This window comes from Manduca sexta, unplaced genomic scaffold (assembly GCF_014839805.1).
Source record: "Manduca sexta isolate Smith_Timp_Sample1 unplaced genomic scaffold, JHU_Msex_v1.0 HiC_scaffold_2057, whole genome shotgun sequence".
Classification (NCBI taxonomy): Eukaryota; Metazoa; Arthropoda; class Insecta; order Lepidoptera; family Sphingidae; genus Manduca; species Manduca sexta.
Window position 1 is genome coordinate 8598 of NW_023592983.1, and position 18909 is coordinate 27506.

At 37.9% G+C, this 18909-nt stretch overlaps 1 protein-coding gene across 1 annotated transcript; it reads right to left on the reverse strand.

Moving 5' to 3' along the window:
• Positions 1 to 440: 440 nt before the first annotated feature.
• LOC115451612 (la-related protein 1-like) lies at positions 441 to 18169 on the reverse strand (the record flags this gene model as incomplete). The annotated part of the gene is given in 22 exon segments (XM_037445735.1): positions 441 to 810; positions 1286 to 1481; positions 1768 to 1922; positions 3079 to 3194; positions 3707 to 3840; positions 4633 to 4778; positions 5464 to 5572; positions 6971 to 7122; positions 8016 to 8050; positions 8052 to 8124; positions 8595 to 8695; positions 8787 to 8909; positions 9129 to 9191; positions 9787 to 9940; positions 10254 to 10417; positions 10734 to 10828; positions 12582 to 12724; positions 13235 to 13342; positions 15604 to 15737; positions 16241 to 16519; positions 17008 to 17197; positions 18003 to 18169. Coding segments are annotated over 21 exon segments (2688 nt in total), but the record flags the coding sequence as incomplete, so codon positions are not given.
• Between the last annotated feature and the right edge of the window lie 740 nt (positions 18170 to 18909).

Sequence of the window (18909 nt, forward strand, 5' to 3'; positions counted from 1 at the left end):
TGAGACTTGTCAAGACTCGACATTTTTCAATAAACAATTCCCACCACACTATGAACCTATCAGAACAGAGTTATTGACAATACAAATTAGTTTTGACCGGTTCATTTACCGAATCGGATTAAAAATTGTTTATTGAAAACCGCTGTTAGATAAAGCAATTATTGCAAGCAATAAACGGTTGAATTTCACACGTCAACGTGAGCGAGAATTGCCTCGCCGTTGCGTACGATCATTGCTAGCAACAATTGATTTCTCTAACGTGGCTTTTGCTGATCTTGATGACACAAGACTCCGACAAGAGTACTAGACTCGAACGGGAAACGCGTAAACTATATTTCATAATCGGAAGTCTAAACCTAGAAGGCAGTCCGACCTATTGTAAACACTAAAACAAAATTAACCGACCAAAAAAAAAATATCATAATTATTTTTTAGAAAGCGCACGGCGTGCGGTTTATTCAATCCGATGCCAAAAATAGACCAATCAAAGCAAATCATTTGTGAGCGTGTCCATACTTGCTCTGATTGGTAAATTTTCTCCACGGATTGAAAAAAGCTATTGGGATCGTTTCTATCGATCTAAAAATTTACCAGTATCGATACGACTTTACGATCGTTACTTTCAAACCAATCCTATTATACTAATAATGGCGTATTCTCTATGCCATGCCAAGGTGTCGAACCCAGTCCCCGGCGCGAGTCGCGGGCGTGTGACGTCACGTTACGCGCGCCCGTGACGTGCGCACACGTCGTGTGGTGGCTCACGACAATGTCGTGTCGGCGTCGTCGCGTCGTGTCGGTGCGTTGACGCTGTAACAATGGAAAATTTAAAATATTTAACTTGGTTTATACACTAGGAAAGAAGTTACTATGTTTGAAATTAGGTTTATAATGGTATTATTTACTAGATCTTTTAACATACTATTTAACTTATGTATTTTTTATGCGTGCACGAGAAATTGACCTCACTGCACCTGAGGGTAAGTGGAATAGAATCAAATAGAATGTCGACTGACGAGAATTGATTATCCCTTGACAGTCGACATTATATTGGATCCCACTCCACTTACCTTCAAGCGCAGAAGTTCACTCTGCCATGCACGTATTCTATCTTTTAATCCAAATTTCGTTACTGTATTTTGTTATTCCAAGACGCGAGAACTTGGTGAATTGAAACACTGGCTTTGCCTCACATCAGGCGCCATTTTCTTTAATACATGTATGTACTTTAATAATAGCATTTAATGTGATGATGAGATAATAATAATAACGTTGATCGACTCACCGCACAGCGCCGCATCCCTCGCGCACACCACACACGCGTGAGTCAACACTTTTATATAAAATGCGTAACGAAACTAATTTTAAGTAGCACACATCACTTTTAACGTCTGGTCTCACAACGTGAACGTTATTTACACTAACTGCGCTGTATTACTGCGTCGACTCGGCCTGCGGGCGGTCGGTCTTCTTGGATGTCACTGGAAATGGTATTTTATTGTTAATGTTGTAGAGTACAGATTTTAATAAATCCTATTATTTGAAGCTGTAGAGTTTGTTTGAATGCGTTAATCTCAGAAACTATTGGTTTGTATGAGTGTTGGTGAGTGTTAGTAAGTGGTACTGACTGTTAGTGAGTGTAAGTGAATATTAGTGAGTGTTAGGGAGTGGTAGTGAGTGGTACTGAGTGGTACTGAGTGTTAATGAGTGTTGTTGATTGTTAGTGAGTGTTAGTGAATGATAGTGAGTGGTAGTGGCGTTGCTCACCGCGGGGGCGCGCGTCGGCGACGACGCTCTGCGCGCCGCAGGAGCCGGCGCGGCCGCGGTTGCTGCTGGCGGGGAGCGCCGCGTGCGCCGCGCCGTGCGCCTGCGCGCCGCCGCCCACGCTGCCGCCGCCGCCGCCGCCGCCGCCACCGCTGCGACTAAACAGACAATCAGTTAACATCACTGCACACTACACAAAATATATTGATTCTAATTTAGTCATTTAAATATTTATAAGATAATTATGGATGGTAAGGTGTTAGTTATAGAGCTAAATTATTTGCGGATTATTTTGAAACATTTTAACTAAACTATACTGTTAATAAGAGTTGAATATGCAATTATATTTTATTGATTGAAAAAATTTACAACTTACACAAATTTATGTAAAATTATAATATTGACAGTAGGCTAATTAAAAATTATAATTATAATAATGTTATTATGATGGTCGTAATTCTTTTATTGGCATCAACTCAGGCAAAACTCAACCTTCGTTCATAAGTGTTGACCTTACACCTATAAATTGTAAGTGATAATTAAACCTATTAATTAACCACCGTTTTCAATAATCGATCCCAATCGCATTTTTGATCTATTTTAAAAATGAACCAATCAGAACAAAGTGGTGTTTGACAAGTTTACAAATCAGTTTCAATTGATTCATTCTCGGATTGAATATTGAGATTGGGATCGTCTATTAAAAATGACAGTCCCTATGTAAAGTATCGAATCTGCAAAATTGCATTATGCAGATGCAATACTTTACGTAGGGACCGTCGAATATACATCGCTTGGTGATAAGCACTTCGATCCTTATTGTCTTAAATAAATTCAGTTCATTTTAATAAGGACCGTTTAAATATCGACAATTCCTACGCAAAGTATTGAATCAGCAAATGCAATTTTGCAGATTCAATACTATACGTAGGGACCGTCGATAACTGTTCTCTCATTAGCGAAGGGTGTTGCCCTCGCCAGTCAGCCCCGGATCTAGGGGGCAAGCCAGGGCCCGTGCCCCGGGCGGCGAATTTAGAGGGCGGGAAATTCAAACTTGGCAGACGAATACACATCTCATCATTAACGCAACATTGACTTCTGAGATATCCAGTATATAGCACACATAAATTGTTTCCCGCGGGGTGCGAAATGATGATGATGATGATGATGACAAAAGTAAAAATATAGGCGGTTAGGGGCGGCATTGTTCAGATTTTGCCCCGACTTAAAAAAATTCAAGATCCGGGGCTGTCGCCAGTGCGGTGTGTGGTGTGTGGTGTGTGGTGTGTTGTGGTGTGGTAGACGTGTGGTTACTTGTAGTGTGCGCGGCGCTCGCTCTCGGACACGGAGCGGTGCCGCTCGTAGCGGCGCGCGTGCGGCCGGCCCGGCGCGTGCCCGCCCGCCGCCGCCAGCAACTCGTTCAGCGCCGGCTGCGGACAAAATAGTACATCACCACTTTATTTAAACACATTTCCTATGTTTGACATTTAAATTAAACTATTTTATTGGGTGAGTGTCCCGCCCGTGACCATGAAGGCTGCAAAGTCTTCGAGAAAGTCGGGAGAAAAGTGAAATATTAGAACCGCGATAGAATCCGAAAAATAGTTTAATTTAAATTAAATACATTTATAAATAATGTATTTCATCCAAAATCTATCGGAAAAAGAATTTTCAAAATCCACGCAGTATTAAATGAGTTATAAAACTTTGATATTTGGTGGAAAGCATTTTCATGGGAAAACAAATGAATAAGTTCAGAAATATAATATTTAGTTTTTTGATTGTCCAGTAAAGTCAAGGTGTTCTCTGACCATCCCTTACATCTATGCAACTATTTTTATCCCAGAAAAGTACAAAATAAGACGTTCTTGCTGCCACTGATCCACAAACATAAATACAACAGATATAATTGAAAAAAAAAAACATATTTATTGTATCTCACCTCAAGCACGCGAAAGTCTTCGATGCTCTGGAATTTGTCCAGGAACCCTTCCAGCTTTGGGTCCACCTGTAGCGCGCTGGCATGCTTGTAGTACTTCAGGAACGCCCAGAACTTCTCCAACCCGTATAATTGGCCTGATGAAGATAACAACATTATAAAAAATTTGCCTCAAGTTTCAAGTTATTATATGTATTTAATTATGTAATATTTAAATACAATATTTCACTCCATTTTTTATATCGTTCAATATATTCAACGTTTAACATGCCGGCATAATAAGGTAGTTGTCGACAACTGTCGAGGAGTAATCATCTCACAATTTTTCGCTCGCCACTCGACAGAAAATCGCTCGGATGTCGACAAAACATTGTGAGCAATAACATTAAATGTTATTTCTTTTCATACAGGTAAAGTTTTAGTACTACTACTTTAGCTTTAGCAGTAAGTAAACACAATAAATCTTTTCTTACACAGAAGCTCAATTGTGTTTTGATTGTGTCGCCCAATAGGGTACCGGACTCTTTTTTGTTCTTTATTATTATGAAATATTTACGTTATATAAATTATAACACAGAAGGAATTATTTAAATCCGGTAAAAAATCAACAAGTTATAAGTCTTTCAATTTCGGTACAAGGGGCAAGTAACAAGAAACAGAAAAGAGGCGCAATACCCACGTGTGACGTCATCGGGCGTTACGACGCGTGCGAAAGAAAGAGATGAAGCGATATCCTACTTCGCGCCCACTTCGGCACATAGTAATATTTGAAATATGAATTACTCGCTCATTTTTTAACCAATTTTAATGCAGTTTTCGCAGGAGTGCTTCTTTTTCGTATTATTAACCATTACATATAGAATAATGTACAAAATCAAACACAGGACGGTCCCCTATTCATTAAAAACTATATGTTATACACATCTCACCTTTCTCGTAATCAGCGATGGTCTCCTGCTGGAAGTGCTGGTACAGCTCAGGTCTGAACTTGCGCTCCAGCCCGTACGAGTAGAAGCGGAACAGACATTCTAGGCCGTATCGGAACCCTTCCGCGGCGTCCTCGTTCGCCAACGTCCTGGGGACATGAAATAAGGGGGAAGCGGGATGAATTACGTATCAAATACCGGAACCTCGAAGTGAAACATTATTGTTAAAATATTAAGAGGAAAATTATATAAAAAAGATGAATCATTTGGGAAAGGACATGAAATAGGATCTATAGCGAAAACATTAAACTATATAATTAGTTATAGACGGACATCAGGACCAAAATTTTGCTCCATAAGTTATTACCAATCGGTTGTAAGTCTTATTTGAAATGTCCGTGTGACAAAATGTCAGTGTCGTTAGATTTTAATACAAAAATATATTAACAAAAGCTATGCTTATCATGGCATTAAAAACGTGCAAAAATATAATAAAATTATGAAGTTCTTTACATTGATGTTTTGCTATTACTGTAGATTGAGTGACCATCACATAAGCGCAAAATGTTTGTATGACAATCTTCCCAATGTCCGCTTTATATAATCTTAGAACTGGTTGTTCTATAGGTATTTTTAATATTTTTTTATTTCTTTTCTGCTAGCCCAGGCTGGTTTGTTTTTTTACTTTATACTCTTTCATTTATTTTATATCCAATCATGTCATAAAAAGCGGAAAAACACTACACAAAAGTTAAATCATCTAATAAAATGATTTTTAGAAGATATCTCCCTTCCTGCTCAAACAGGATGATATTAAAATATCCAACAACTCACCTGAATTCATTGTACATGGTCCGATTGAAGTGATCCCGAAGGAAGAACGACCAGAATCTGAACAGCGTGTTCATCTCCTGCGACTGCCCGATTCCGAGCTTCTTGCGTTCTGCGATACGTAGGGAACAATAATGATTTATGTTTACACGAATGTTAGACATTAGAATTAAACTATTTTTCGAATTTTAACGCTGTTTTAATATTTTGTATTTGTTTTTCGTTAGCCTAGTTGGGTGTGGAACGGACTGCCAAGTTGAATGTCTGCAGGTTCAAATCCTAAGGGCACACACCTCTGACTTTTCTAAAATCATGTGTACATTCTTTGTGAATTTATCATTCGCTTTAACGGTGAAGGAAAACATCGTGAGGAAACCTGCACATCTGAGAAGTTCTCTATAGGAATTTCGAAGGTGTGTGAAGTCTACCAATCCGCACTACAGCGTGGTGGACTAAGGGCTAATCCCTCTCAGTAGTAGAGGAGGCCCGTGCTCAGCAGTGAGCAAGTACATAATACAGGGCTGATATTATTATTTAATATTTTACTTTTCTCCCGACGTTTCGAAGACTGCAGCCTTTATGGTCATGGGGGGGACCATTAGAACCGCGTTAAAATCCGAAAATTAGTTAAATTTTAATAAGGAACAATCTAAATTTAGTAATCATAGGTCTCTCATCTGTGACAGTCCGCCTGGGTAGGTACCACCGCAATGTCTTTCTGTCAAGCAGTGTTTGGTCTCTGTTGTGTTCCGGTATGAAGGACATTGTTAGTGTAACTATTTGACATAATGACATATTGCTTTGACGAGACGAGCTTGCCGTTCGCCTGATGGTAAGCGATACGACCGCCCATAAACAGTAGAAACACCAACACATTGAATTACAAAGTATTGTTTGGTATTCAGCGCTCGCCATCCTGAGACATGAGATGTTAAGTCTTATTATGTCCAGTACTAGCTACAACATCGATATATATGTACTACGTACTAGATTTGGCGTTCCGAACATTCACTGTGTTCAACTGAATTGAACTGTCATCCATTCAAACTGATTTTAGCATGGTGTCAATATTGATGCTTTTGGTTGTGTACGGAGTGGCGCTCATGATATAAGAACGGGAGTCTAAGTGCAAAACTGGATGTGAATAAAAAATATTAGTCAAATAAGTAAAATTATTTGTTGTTCAAGTGAACAAATAGGTTATAACAGTAACGTTTTGGTCGCCATTTTAGTTCAGATTTTGAACAAATAGTTTATATGGACGTTCGTGTCTATAGAATATACATCAATGGGCTACAATGTATATTTGTACGTATGTTACCGATTGGAATCGTCTAAGTCGAAGGTTCAGAGATGGTGGACACGGCCTCTGCCTTTTCTAAAAAAATGTGTGTGTATTCTTTGTGAATTATCGCTTGCTTTAACGGTGAAGGAAAACATCGTGAGGAAACCTGCATACCCGAGAAGTTCTCTATAGGCCAAAGCCACTCATATCCAGAACTCCACTCACCTTTAAGGCACCTAGAATGGTATTTATGATACGCCTGTTGCGTGAAGTGGTTCTCTCGGAGTAGTCCGTGGCTCGGATGGTGGAAGGTGGGCAGCGATTGCGGGACGGAGCCGCACGACGAGCCTAGTGTCGGCGAGGTGCCGAGCGACGACCTGCGGGCAATACATGTGTTATTAAACAAAATAATCGTGTTTAAACTGTGGCAAAAAAAAAAAAAAAAAAACAAAATAATCGTGTTTAAAATGTGGCAAAAAAAACAAGGTAATCGTGTGTAAAATGTGGCAAAAAAAACACGTCACGACAGGATTGTTTGGGAGACTAATGTATGTATTTATACAGAGTCTTTATTACTGCAAATAGAAAACAAAAAAATATACAGTGTGATTAAAATGTGGCAAAAAAAAACACGAGGCGACACGATTGGTTGAGAGACTAATGTATGTGTTTATAGCTAGTATTTACTACTAAGACGAAGCGGCTTCCTATATTAGTCAATGCGAATAAAAATAAAAAACAAAAATATAGTGTGTTTAAAATGTGGCGAAAAAAAACACACCACCACGACACCGTGTCGTTTATGGTGATAGGTTTTTTAATTATTATTAATGATTCAAAATTAAACATCGCCTTACGAGTCGCGTTGTTTTGGAACATTCTAAGAGGGCTTGAATAATATATTTTAGCTAGCTCACTATTGCAAAGATCTAAATAATTCAGTTTATAACGCTTGCTTTAACGGTGAAGAAAAACATCGTGAGGAAACCTGTACACCTGAGAAGTTCTCTATAGGAATTTCGAGGGTGTGTGAAGTCTGCCCGCACTACAGCGTGGTGGACTAAGGACTAATCTCTCAGTAGAGGAGGCCCGTGCAGTGGGACAGTATATAATACAGGGCTGATATTATTATTATTTGCTTTGTGCACACAGCTCTTTTGACTGCAGTATTGTATTGTTTTAGATGCTTAGCTATAATTAATGTCTAGTCTGTCTGTCCTTTAACGTCAGTTTATTATATATACGGCAGTATAGTGAGTGTGGTACAGACCCGGTGCTGTGTGTGCGGGGTCGGTGCTCGCGCATCGTCCATGATCCACCCGATGTGATGCTCCACGGGCGGGTTGAGGCTGTGTCTAGTCTTGTGCTTCCTGCTGCTTCTGTATACACAAAGATCACACTCTTAGATGATCACGTGAGTAAATTATAACTGGTCAACCTTTCATGTTAAGATCACCAGCCACATCAGCGCTATCTATCGCATCCAAAATTAAATTCTCGCAAAATATTTTTATACAACAATATCACCAGAATAACCAACTTTTTCCGTTTATTTTTCAAAATCATTCCTTGATACGAACATTGTCGTGGGAAATACAAATTACAAAAAAATAAAGCAGTCAAATAAATGCAGCCGTTCTAAAGTTATGTGCTAACATACATTCCGGCAAATGATTTTTACTCATATTTTTTTTTTATTTGACATTTTTTAAAAATTTTACAATAAAAAAATCATATTGTGTCTTACTGTAAGCAATCTAAGCGTTTGAAATCACTATATCTTAAAGGAAAGACAAAAAAAAAATGATGGTCCTTCGAGCCGGACACGCAGCATTAGTTGCGCACTCACATGACGTCGGTGGCGTGCGGGTCCTTGCTGGCCGCGTAGAAGCGCGCCGTGCGACGCGGCCGCTTCACCGGCCCGCCCGCCTGCTCGGGCAGCTCCATGTTCTGCGGGGGACGGTACGAGTGTGAGTTCAGCTCTGTGTGTGTGTGCGTGTGTGCGTGTGTGTGTGTGTGTGTGTGTGTGTGCGCGTGTTACCCTGTGCGGCGGCGGCGGCGGCGGGTCGGGCGGGTTGCGGTGGCGCTCGGTGGGCACGGCCTGCTCGAACTGCTCGCGCGAGATCAGCGACACCGTGCGGTACGACGACGCCGCGCCCACGTTCTGCACACACCATACAAATGAATAAGCAATGTAAAAACAACAGTATTTTTTTAAACCATAAAATAATAAAAAAAAACAGTATGATTTAAAAAAAAATAACAGTACAAAAAAAAAAGAAAATATCCAAGTCCCATTCTGTTTTATACGACTATGCAACTTTTTTTTACGGCCAGATTTTTTTTTTTTAGTTTACCATTCATATTTAATAATGGAACTTACCGATGTATAATCCGTATCATTCCATAAGTCCTCTTCGTATCTTCTTAAGCCGTCGGTGATCACCTGTTTTAAGGAAAAAAATATATATAAGTTCTTTTTCCTTTTTTAAAAATTCACACTAAAATTCGTATACTTAACAGAGCGAGCAACAATAATCATTAAAAAAAAGAAAATATTTCGAAAACTAGCACATTACTAATAACAGGGGACCGGACTCATTTTTGTTCTTTATTATTATCAAATATTTACGTTATATAAATTATGACACAGAAAGAATTATTTAAATCCGGTAAAAAATCAACAAGTTATAAGTCTTTCAATTTCGGTAGAAGGGGCAAGTAACGAGAAACAGAAAAGAGGCGCAATACCCACGTGTGACGTCATCGGGCATTACGACGCGTGCGAAAGAAAGGGATGAAACGATATCCCCACATCGCGCCCACTTCGGCTCTCAGTAATATTTGAAATATGAATTACTGGCTCACTTTTTAACTAATTTTAATGCAGTTTTCGCAGCAGGGTTTCTTTTTAGTATTATTAACCATTACATATAGAATAATGTACAAAATCACACACAGGACGGTCCCCTATTGTATATCTTAAAAAAGTAAAAAAAAAAATATTTTCTTATTTTTTTACAAAAAAAAAACTCGCTCACCTGTTCCAAATCCTGGGTGATCTTTGTGCGCGTGGTCCAGTCACCTTGACGGTCGTGTCCGTCGTGCTTGTGCGCACGCGCAGTCGTCTGCGTCACGATCAGAAGACGGCCCACATCGCGATCGGTGAACTCCGCGTCTGATTCCTCGTCGGACCTGGAACAAAATTTAAAAAATTCTTGACGAGATTTTAAATGAAAGGGGGTGTCAAAAAAGGTTTATTATTTCTTTTTTCTACGGAGTGTACGGAAAGAAATTAAAAGGCACCAGTAAATAATTGAGGATAGTCACAAATATAGAAACACTAAAGCAATTTGTAATCATCAAATTTAAAAACAACAACTATCATATACGATAAATTTCAATTATAAAAAAATACATCAATGTAGAATAAATCCATAGCAACTTTTTTTCCTAAAAAAAAACAGTATACATCACTAGCAATAATATATATTTTTTTTGAACTTACCAAGCATCAGTAAAAGTGTTGTGGCGGGGCGGCGGCAGGTCGAGCTCCTCGTCGAGTTGGAAGTGCAGCTCCTCGCGCGGCTCGTCGTCGGGCGGCTCGGCGGCGGCTACAGCGCCCGGCGCCGGCGCACGCTCCCGAGACCCCGCCTTCGTGCGGCGTTTCACCTGGAATATAAAAAAAACTTCATAAACACCATTCAAAATACATATTTCAAAAACATAAAAAATTGAGGTCATATACAAATTTATAAAAATGTATATATGTATATTTTTATGACTCACAAATATGTGTTTTTTTTTATTAATCTTGAACTTTTTTTATACGCTATGATAGACGGTTTGAAAAGTATAGAAATATATAAAAAATATAAATGTATTTGTATAAGAAGTTAATCGTTAAAATTAATATTTCCTTTGTCTGTATAACATTGCATTAGAACTGTAAATTTAAACATGTATAAAAATAAATATATTTTGTTACCTCAGTCCAAGCGTCAGTGTTTTGTTCGGAATTTGGGCTCAGAGGTCCCGAGCCGGGAGTGCCGTCGTTTTGATCCATTTTATCGCTCGACTCTTCTGAAAACAAAAACATTATCATAATCGGTCCATCCGTTTGAGGATCATGTTATACAACCGCTATTATATTCGATGTTACACATATGTAGCAAGATATTTAATGTAAAAAAGGTATCGGTGAGTAGGGGTAAGACCGGTTTTTAACGAATATTGCTAAATTGTTACTAAAAAAAATACAAATGCCAACAACCGTGCAAAATTACTAAATTAAAGTTTAGACTGTGTATTCTGTGTGAGGAAACTTATTCCGCCTTATTACAAAACGAAGACTGACTATAGTACCGGGTTTAGTACCAGGTTTAAACTATGGACTAAGAAAAATGTCCGAGTACTATCTGTGGTACTAAAGTTAAACCGCCGTGACCCCTAGTTTAACTCCAGTACTAACCTCGAAACATCAAATTTCAAAGTAGATAATTGTGTTTAGAGAACCAAATATAAACTAAAATAGAAAAAAATGGAAATAAATTTGATTGATTTAATGGATTTAGAAGATTTAAAAATTTTAGGAACAAATCTGCGGTTCAATAGACCCCGTAGTTTTCGTTAGTTAATGAGTCGTTTAGTCTTACAAATATAGGTACATTTTACATAAGTCATGGTAACTAAATATTCATTACAAAAACAGCAAAATTTACTCACTTATTTGTTTTTTTTTCATTCTTTCCATCTTAACATATTGGTACTCGTCTTGGTTGATTTATTATCTAATATGTAAACCGACTTGGAAATAAGTTAACGTAGTATTTCTTGGATTAAGAAGGAAATTTGTACTAATTGAATAACATTTTAATTTATTACATTGCTCATAACCAAGATGATTGCTTTTAACTAACCTTTTCTTCAAAAGTCCAATATTCGCCTCGTTTGTTTTGATTTATTGCTCCATTTTTATTGGTATAACCAAAATATACGTAACGTACGTGATTCCACAACAAAAACAATTACACTTGTGATGCTGTTGCCGTGCCTAAATTGTTTTGAAAGAACAACGTTTCTTTATGTTACTTGAAGTGTTGTTAATCAAAATCATAAATAAACCGAAATGTAAACATTTTGATGTTCAAATATGCGCGCCGCACACTTCATTCCATTGTACGCTAGCTTAACAAGTCAACAGTGAATTAAAACAAAACCAAGCCATTTTAAATTATTCAGCTTTAAGATATATTTAAATAGCAAAATAGTTTATATTTAGCATCATCATCATTATCTAAATTACATTTTATTAAACATTTTGCCCTTCGTTTTATACATGCTTGTGTTAAAAGGAACGGTGCGTCAAACGCGGAGTGAATGAATCAATGGAGTACGGTAATTTTTTGCTTATACTCTGTGGATACTAATTAAATCAGGGACTATCTTAGGTACTAGTTAATCCTCGGTTGGTCTTGGATTTGTAATAAGAATGAATTTTAGTCCGAGTACTAACTTTAATACCGTAACAAACCTAGACTTTTTAGTCTTGGTTTAAACCCAGTACTAACCTATCTTTTTGTAATAAGGCGGATTAGGTTTAGCAATGTAAAACAACGGGATTTCTTCGTAATATATTAAAATGTTCAATTACATTATTAAATTAACCCCCGTTCTTGAGAGATTTCCTTAACATTCCCCCACACTCCCTTCCCAGCTATCCCCTCCCAACTTTCCTCCAGAGCCCTGCAGTCACCGGAAGACTCCAGTATTCCATTCGCCTGTTTCCCCCGGTGTTGTCTGCAGGATCCGATACAATAAAACACTCAGTAAATACCTTTCCTAGTGTTCTGCGGCACAAACTCAGGCACGTCTGGGTTGAGATGGTCGTTGTGTGCTGCAGCGGCGCTCGAACCTGCACTAACAGCCACGCCGGCCGCCGGTGCCGCGCCCCCCGCGCCGCGAGTGCTGCGGAACATCCTGCACGCAGCGGGAAATAAATATGAGATTATTTGGAACAACCATATTTAACTAGTTAGTATTCAAAATGATGTCTAAATTATAATAGGTATTTGTTATCGTTTTAAGATATGAAAAAAAAAGTTAGGTCACGTTTAAATGTATAAAAAAAAACATCTGCACTGCATACAAACATTCAAAGGCAGTTAACGAAAATATATAAAAAAAAAACATAAAAAGAATACAACCCAAGCTAATAAAAGCGTGTTAAAAATAAATGCTAGAATAATAAATTATCAAAAAAAAAAATCGCAAAATAAAAACCTAACATAACCGTAACATTTAATAACTCCAAAATAGTTTTTTCGTAACTTTAACATCATAAAAATTAAAATAAAAAACAACATTTTCCATAAAAACTATTAACATTATAGCGACATCACAAATTATCAATTTTTTCATTATTTAAAAACACAAAAAAACAAACAAACATTATTTTTGACCATACATTAAAAACACATAAGTACGCACCTGGGCAGCGGCGGCGGGGGCACGGCCCTCAACAAACTCGACACGGGCGCGACCAGCGGACCCCCCATCGTGGCCAGCGGGAAAATGCCCACCATTTGCTTCTTTCGCCTGTAAACAAAATAATAAATCAGCGGTCTACTGGGAACGTATTTGGTAATGGTAGATAGGTCCTTGGTAAGAGAGACATATATAAGTAAGATAGCAATTATTTTTTGAACCTGACTTTTGTCACTGTTAGATGATTATTGTAATAATAATAATAATATCAGCCCTGTATTATATACTTGCCCACTGCTTAGCACGGGCCTCCTCTACTACTGAGAGGGATTAGGCCTTAGTCCACCACGCTGGCCTAGTGCGGATTGGTAGACTTCACACACCTTCGAAATTCCTATAGAGAACTTCTCAGATGTGCAGGTTTCCTCACGATGTTTTCCTTCACCGTTAAAGCGAACGATAAATTCACAAAGAATACACACATGATTTTAGAAAAGTCAGAGGTGTGTGCCCTTTGGATTTGAACCTGCGGACATTCGTCTCGGCAGTCCGTTCCACACCCAACTAGGCTATCGCCGCTTTTTTCGATTATTGTAAACGCAATATATAAATAGAAAACGAGCACGTCACTAATGACGTTTTGACAAAATAAAACCTCACTAGCTTTTCCTCTCTCTCTCTGTCTGTGCCCATGGCTCTTGTCACATTACTGTAGTAATAATATCTCTGTTCATCCCGGAATCCTTCTTCGTTTTATTTATATACCATCAGCCAAAAACACACCGGACTTTCGAGTGAGTGCTTTAGGCACTCTAAACCCTTAAAAATTAAGTGACCATGCTCAGGGCGCCCACTAACGGGGCGTGAACCTCGACCCAAGACGATCATTGAGAGAGGATGAGACATCAAGGATCATGGACATCGCAATGTCTATTTCTACAGCCAAGCAGCAGTGTGTATGCTCTCCCTCTTATTCATAGACGTTATTTATCTAAGGACGGATTTGTTATCACTGCAATGCTCCATCCTTAGATAAATAATTTCTATGAATAAGGGGGTCTGTGTTTCGGTTTGAAGTACACTAGCCTAAATTATTTATTTTATTTTATTTTACGCTTTGTACACATTGTATACAGGCGGACTTAACGCCATGGGCATTCTCTCCCACTCAACCTTGGAGTAGTGTAGAGGACGGAGGTAGGTGTATAATGAAAGACAGTAAAAACACATAAAAAGAGTAATAATAAACAAATGTAATAACAACATACTCGCATATATAAATATATAGATATATAAAAAAATACATATATATGTATATACATATATAAAAATAAATTACTGAGTATTATGAGACTTCAATGTTTCAGTCAGAGGCGTAGAGTGCCGCGCAATTTATAATACAAATTTCTGTATAGTGTTACTGTTTATGGGCGCTCGTTTACCATCAGGCGAGCAAGACGTCTCGTCATTCATTTGTATCAACATGACTCCACAAAAATATTTTGTAGCGACATGTATGATCCACACAGCGTATGCACACGAGCGGTTCGGTTGTGCCGCTTTAGTGTCGACCCCAATAACGTCGCGTCGATGTTTTTCACAACAAAGACTGTTGAAGTTATTGGGGTGAAGGTTTCACGTTATTTTCGACGAACAGTTACTTAATCGTATGTAATATTTACTTTACTTTCGTCTGAATTTTAAGAGTTATTTAATATATTTATTATTATTAAAGTTAATTACAGTTAATTCAATATAAATGTTATAACATATACAACCAATATTATAATTGTATGTCTATAACTATACTGTGTTACATACTTATAGTGTCAAGTATATATGCAAAGTCAACGCAAAATATCACTACCGCGATTCACAATCCCATACATTATGACACATTAGTATGAACGTTTAAGAAAACGCCATCTATTGGCGGATATTTAGAACTTAACATGCTTGCGCACACGCATATTTTATTGATTCTTTGGCGGTTTAAAAATAGTATTACCTAAGTTATTACGAAATTTTCATTATTTCGCATGTAAATACTAGTATATGTTTCAAAAAAAATAAATATCAATATAAAGTAATTTGATTTAATACGCCCTACTGTTATTCTAAGAGAATTCGTCGCAGCGACATCACACTTTCACTCAAAAATACATTCACGCACACATCATACTGGCACTTAACAACAAAACAATCAATAAACCAGAAAAATAATTCTTATTTATTCTTATTCTTGGATGATTTTTGACACAATTTTTACTTTGATAAAAACGAGTATATGGTTTCATTTATTAACGAATCATTAAAATCACTGTATATAGTATTATTCAGAAAACAAAGTAAGAAAAGAAATAAGATCTAACCGTTTCTCTCCGGGTTTCTCTTCTACACTCTCCGACTGCAGCGGTGGATCTTCGTTCGAATCAGATTTCTTATCATCCGTCTCTTGTTTCTCTGTTTTTTCTTCTTTTACCTCTTTCATTTCTTCAGGTGGAATCTGTGGAAAGTCGAGAAGTTAATGAAGGTTTCATAAGACGTAGGTCAGTGGCGAATAGTGGAATATTCCGAAAGGTACACCAATATAGGTACTAATATGCATAAATAAAGGTCTGCAAATCGTTCTAATGATGAGATTTCATACGAGACGGAAGTGAAGCCAGAAACGGGTTATATGGTTCTTTCGCCACTGAAGTAGATCCGACCAAAACCTATCCTATTTGAACGTATATTCTTTGACCTAAAAAAATCCAGCTTAGTTATAAAAAAAATCTCCATTTTGAATCGGTAAATTTTTTCCCCCTGCTCGATGATACACGTGAAACATAGAAATTATGCATAAAGGATGATTTTGTAAAGGAAATAAAAATGGAATAAGCAAAACAAACATCTAGATCATTTAATAAAATTACTCAGATTGTTTTAGTCTACTTCTTATCCTGGGAAAATTTCTAAATCCACAGACAAAAGCTAGGGTATTAAATATAAAATTAATTCACTTACCTCTGTTTCATCAATTTTAGCACCGTTATCAGTCTCTGAATCCACCACATGCTGCTCCATCTCTTTCTCTTCCCCATCTATGCTCGGAGCCTCGATCTTCTCGCTCTCCTTCGCGTCCCTCACCAGCTTCTCCTCGACCACTTCCGGCTCTGGGCTCTTGTCTTTTGAGTCTTCGGCTTTCGGCTTCTCGGCGTCGATCGCTCGAATCTTATCGTTTTCGATTGTTGGTGACGTTATGTCTAGTATGGGCCATTTTAACGGCTCGAAGGCGGTTCGTACCTGACGATGGGAAAGGATACAAAAATTAAGATGTGCACGCCAAATTGACCCTACTGGACCTGATGGTAATGTGTGGGGTCCAATAGAATGTCGATTGACGAGAGATGATTACCCCTCAGTCTATACAATTATGCCTGTTGGAACTGGATATACACAGGCTGATCCCGGAACGCGACACACGTGGGTCACTATGGCGGGTTTTAACACCTTGCGTACGGCGGTCGCTATCCGGGCGAATATATAATACAACCTACCACCATATAATTAAAAACAACATAAAATAAGCTAATTATAATGCCAAGAAAGAACTAGGGCCTGTTCCATTACTTGCAAAGGATGAATCTAATTGGAACCCAACACACTTCATACAAACAATATTTCTTACATAGTTTTGATATCAATTCAAGTCGCTACCTGGACGTATATAAACTACATACTACCACTGGCAAACTATCAATCGAGAGACCTAAAACTAGTGAACTACTTACATTGAACCCGCCGATAAGCTGCAGTTTGTCAGAATCCCGTATAGCTTCTATGATCAGCTGCATGTCTCCGGTGAGGGCCCGCACGCGGTGGAACGAAGCTATAAGCGTCACGGGGATGGTCCCGTCGGCGGCCATCTTGCGGCGAAGGAAGAAGTCGCGCGCCAGGTTGTCCGGGCTGAAGTAGTATTCGCTGTGGAGAGAGTAAATTATAGATGGTCATTTGCAAGGTCTTACTAAATTAAACGATACTTCTTCAAAATAACATTTTACAATAAGTTACTCGAACCGTAGATGTAAATTAAATATGTGTTATTTTCGAACAAAGTAAATATCAATAAAAAACCACTACTACTACTCTGAAAGAATTCGTCGCAACGACATACTTTCATTCAGAAATACACTCACGCGCGCCATATTCGCCACTAAGCTATAAAATGATAAAAAATATCGGAAAAGTAAAATTGGGTTTTTTGGTGATAATATATCAAAATTAAATTTGAAAGACGTTCATAATATACGAAACTAATATTAACTCTTGGTCTCTCGTGAATCGCCGGCGAGCCAAGACAGCTACATGACATTTGCGTGTGTCACGGGATTATAACCTTATATACTACATATATACTACATAATAAGGTTATTTTTCCGTCACACGCGTAGCTGTCAATGTTTGCCGGCAAACATTCAGCTACCTCACGGGTTAATGTCATCATAAAAAAGCCAATATAAACAACCAGCATCGTTCCAAGATTACAAACTATATTACTCTCGAATTCACAAAAAGAAACTTTTTTCATATTTTTTTTAATACCACCATTCTTTCTTCATTCTATCTCCACCTTTACCGATAAAAAAAGCCTAAAAAAATACATCTCATAAAAATCCTATTTTTCTTATTTTTTTTTACTACCACCCATTCCTTCTTCCTCCTATCTCAAACTATAGCCATGAAAAAAACTAAAAAAAATTAAACCTGATAAAAATAAAACACTCACATCTGTTTCTTGATCAAATCCTTCAGCGTGCCCTGGTCTAGTCCGATTCCGTACGGCGCCGCAGTCGCCGCCGCCGCACCGTAGTAATACGCCTGGGCTAATCCAGCTCCGAGGCCTGCTCCGAGCCCGGCACCCAGCGCCAGGCCAGGGTACGGCACCACCAGACCCTGAGCAACGCCGCTGACCGATTGACCGACGCGTACCTACGTACGCGGGAGGGGAGGGGAAACCCGGTGTTAGTTTAATGATGGCATGTGCGGAAGTGGAGTTTTTAAGTTTTTTTTATAAAAAAACAATATGACTAGTTTTTTTTAATGTAGCTTTAAGTCGGCTTAGAGATTTTGGCATATTCTGCCAAATATATTTGCTCTATTTTTAATACATTTTATATAGCCTGTAGTCAGTCGGATTGGAGATTGTGGCTTATTTTGCCAAATTTCCTTGATAAATTTCAAAATACAATAATCTACGCGTTTGAAAGTAATAAAATATTACTCAATAAAAAAATACAAATTGTTTTCTATGAAACAAAATTACAAATTGACATATAAAAACAACTATTATCCAAATTGTGTTGTCGGTTGTAATCGCAGTACACAAAGTAATTGAATTTTAAGTAATAAATATAAATATCAAACTCCATTTCCACACAAGAATTACGTATAAATAAAAAACCCCATGAAAGATGACAAAAAACCTCCATTAGTATTCATGATAATTTGAACCTTCACTGCATTCAATAAAACCCAAAATAAATATCGAAAGGCTAAATGACTTAAGCGACATTTTTTTGCGACACTAAATTTCATACATATTTAATATGAACACTTTTTTTTTTTTTTTTTTAGAAAAAGGTCATTTTTTTCGAATAAAAAAATGTCGCTTAAATCAATTCGCGTTTCAACCG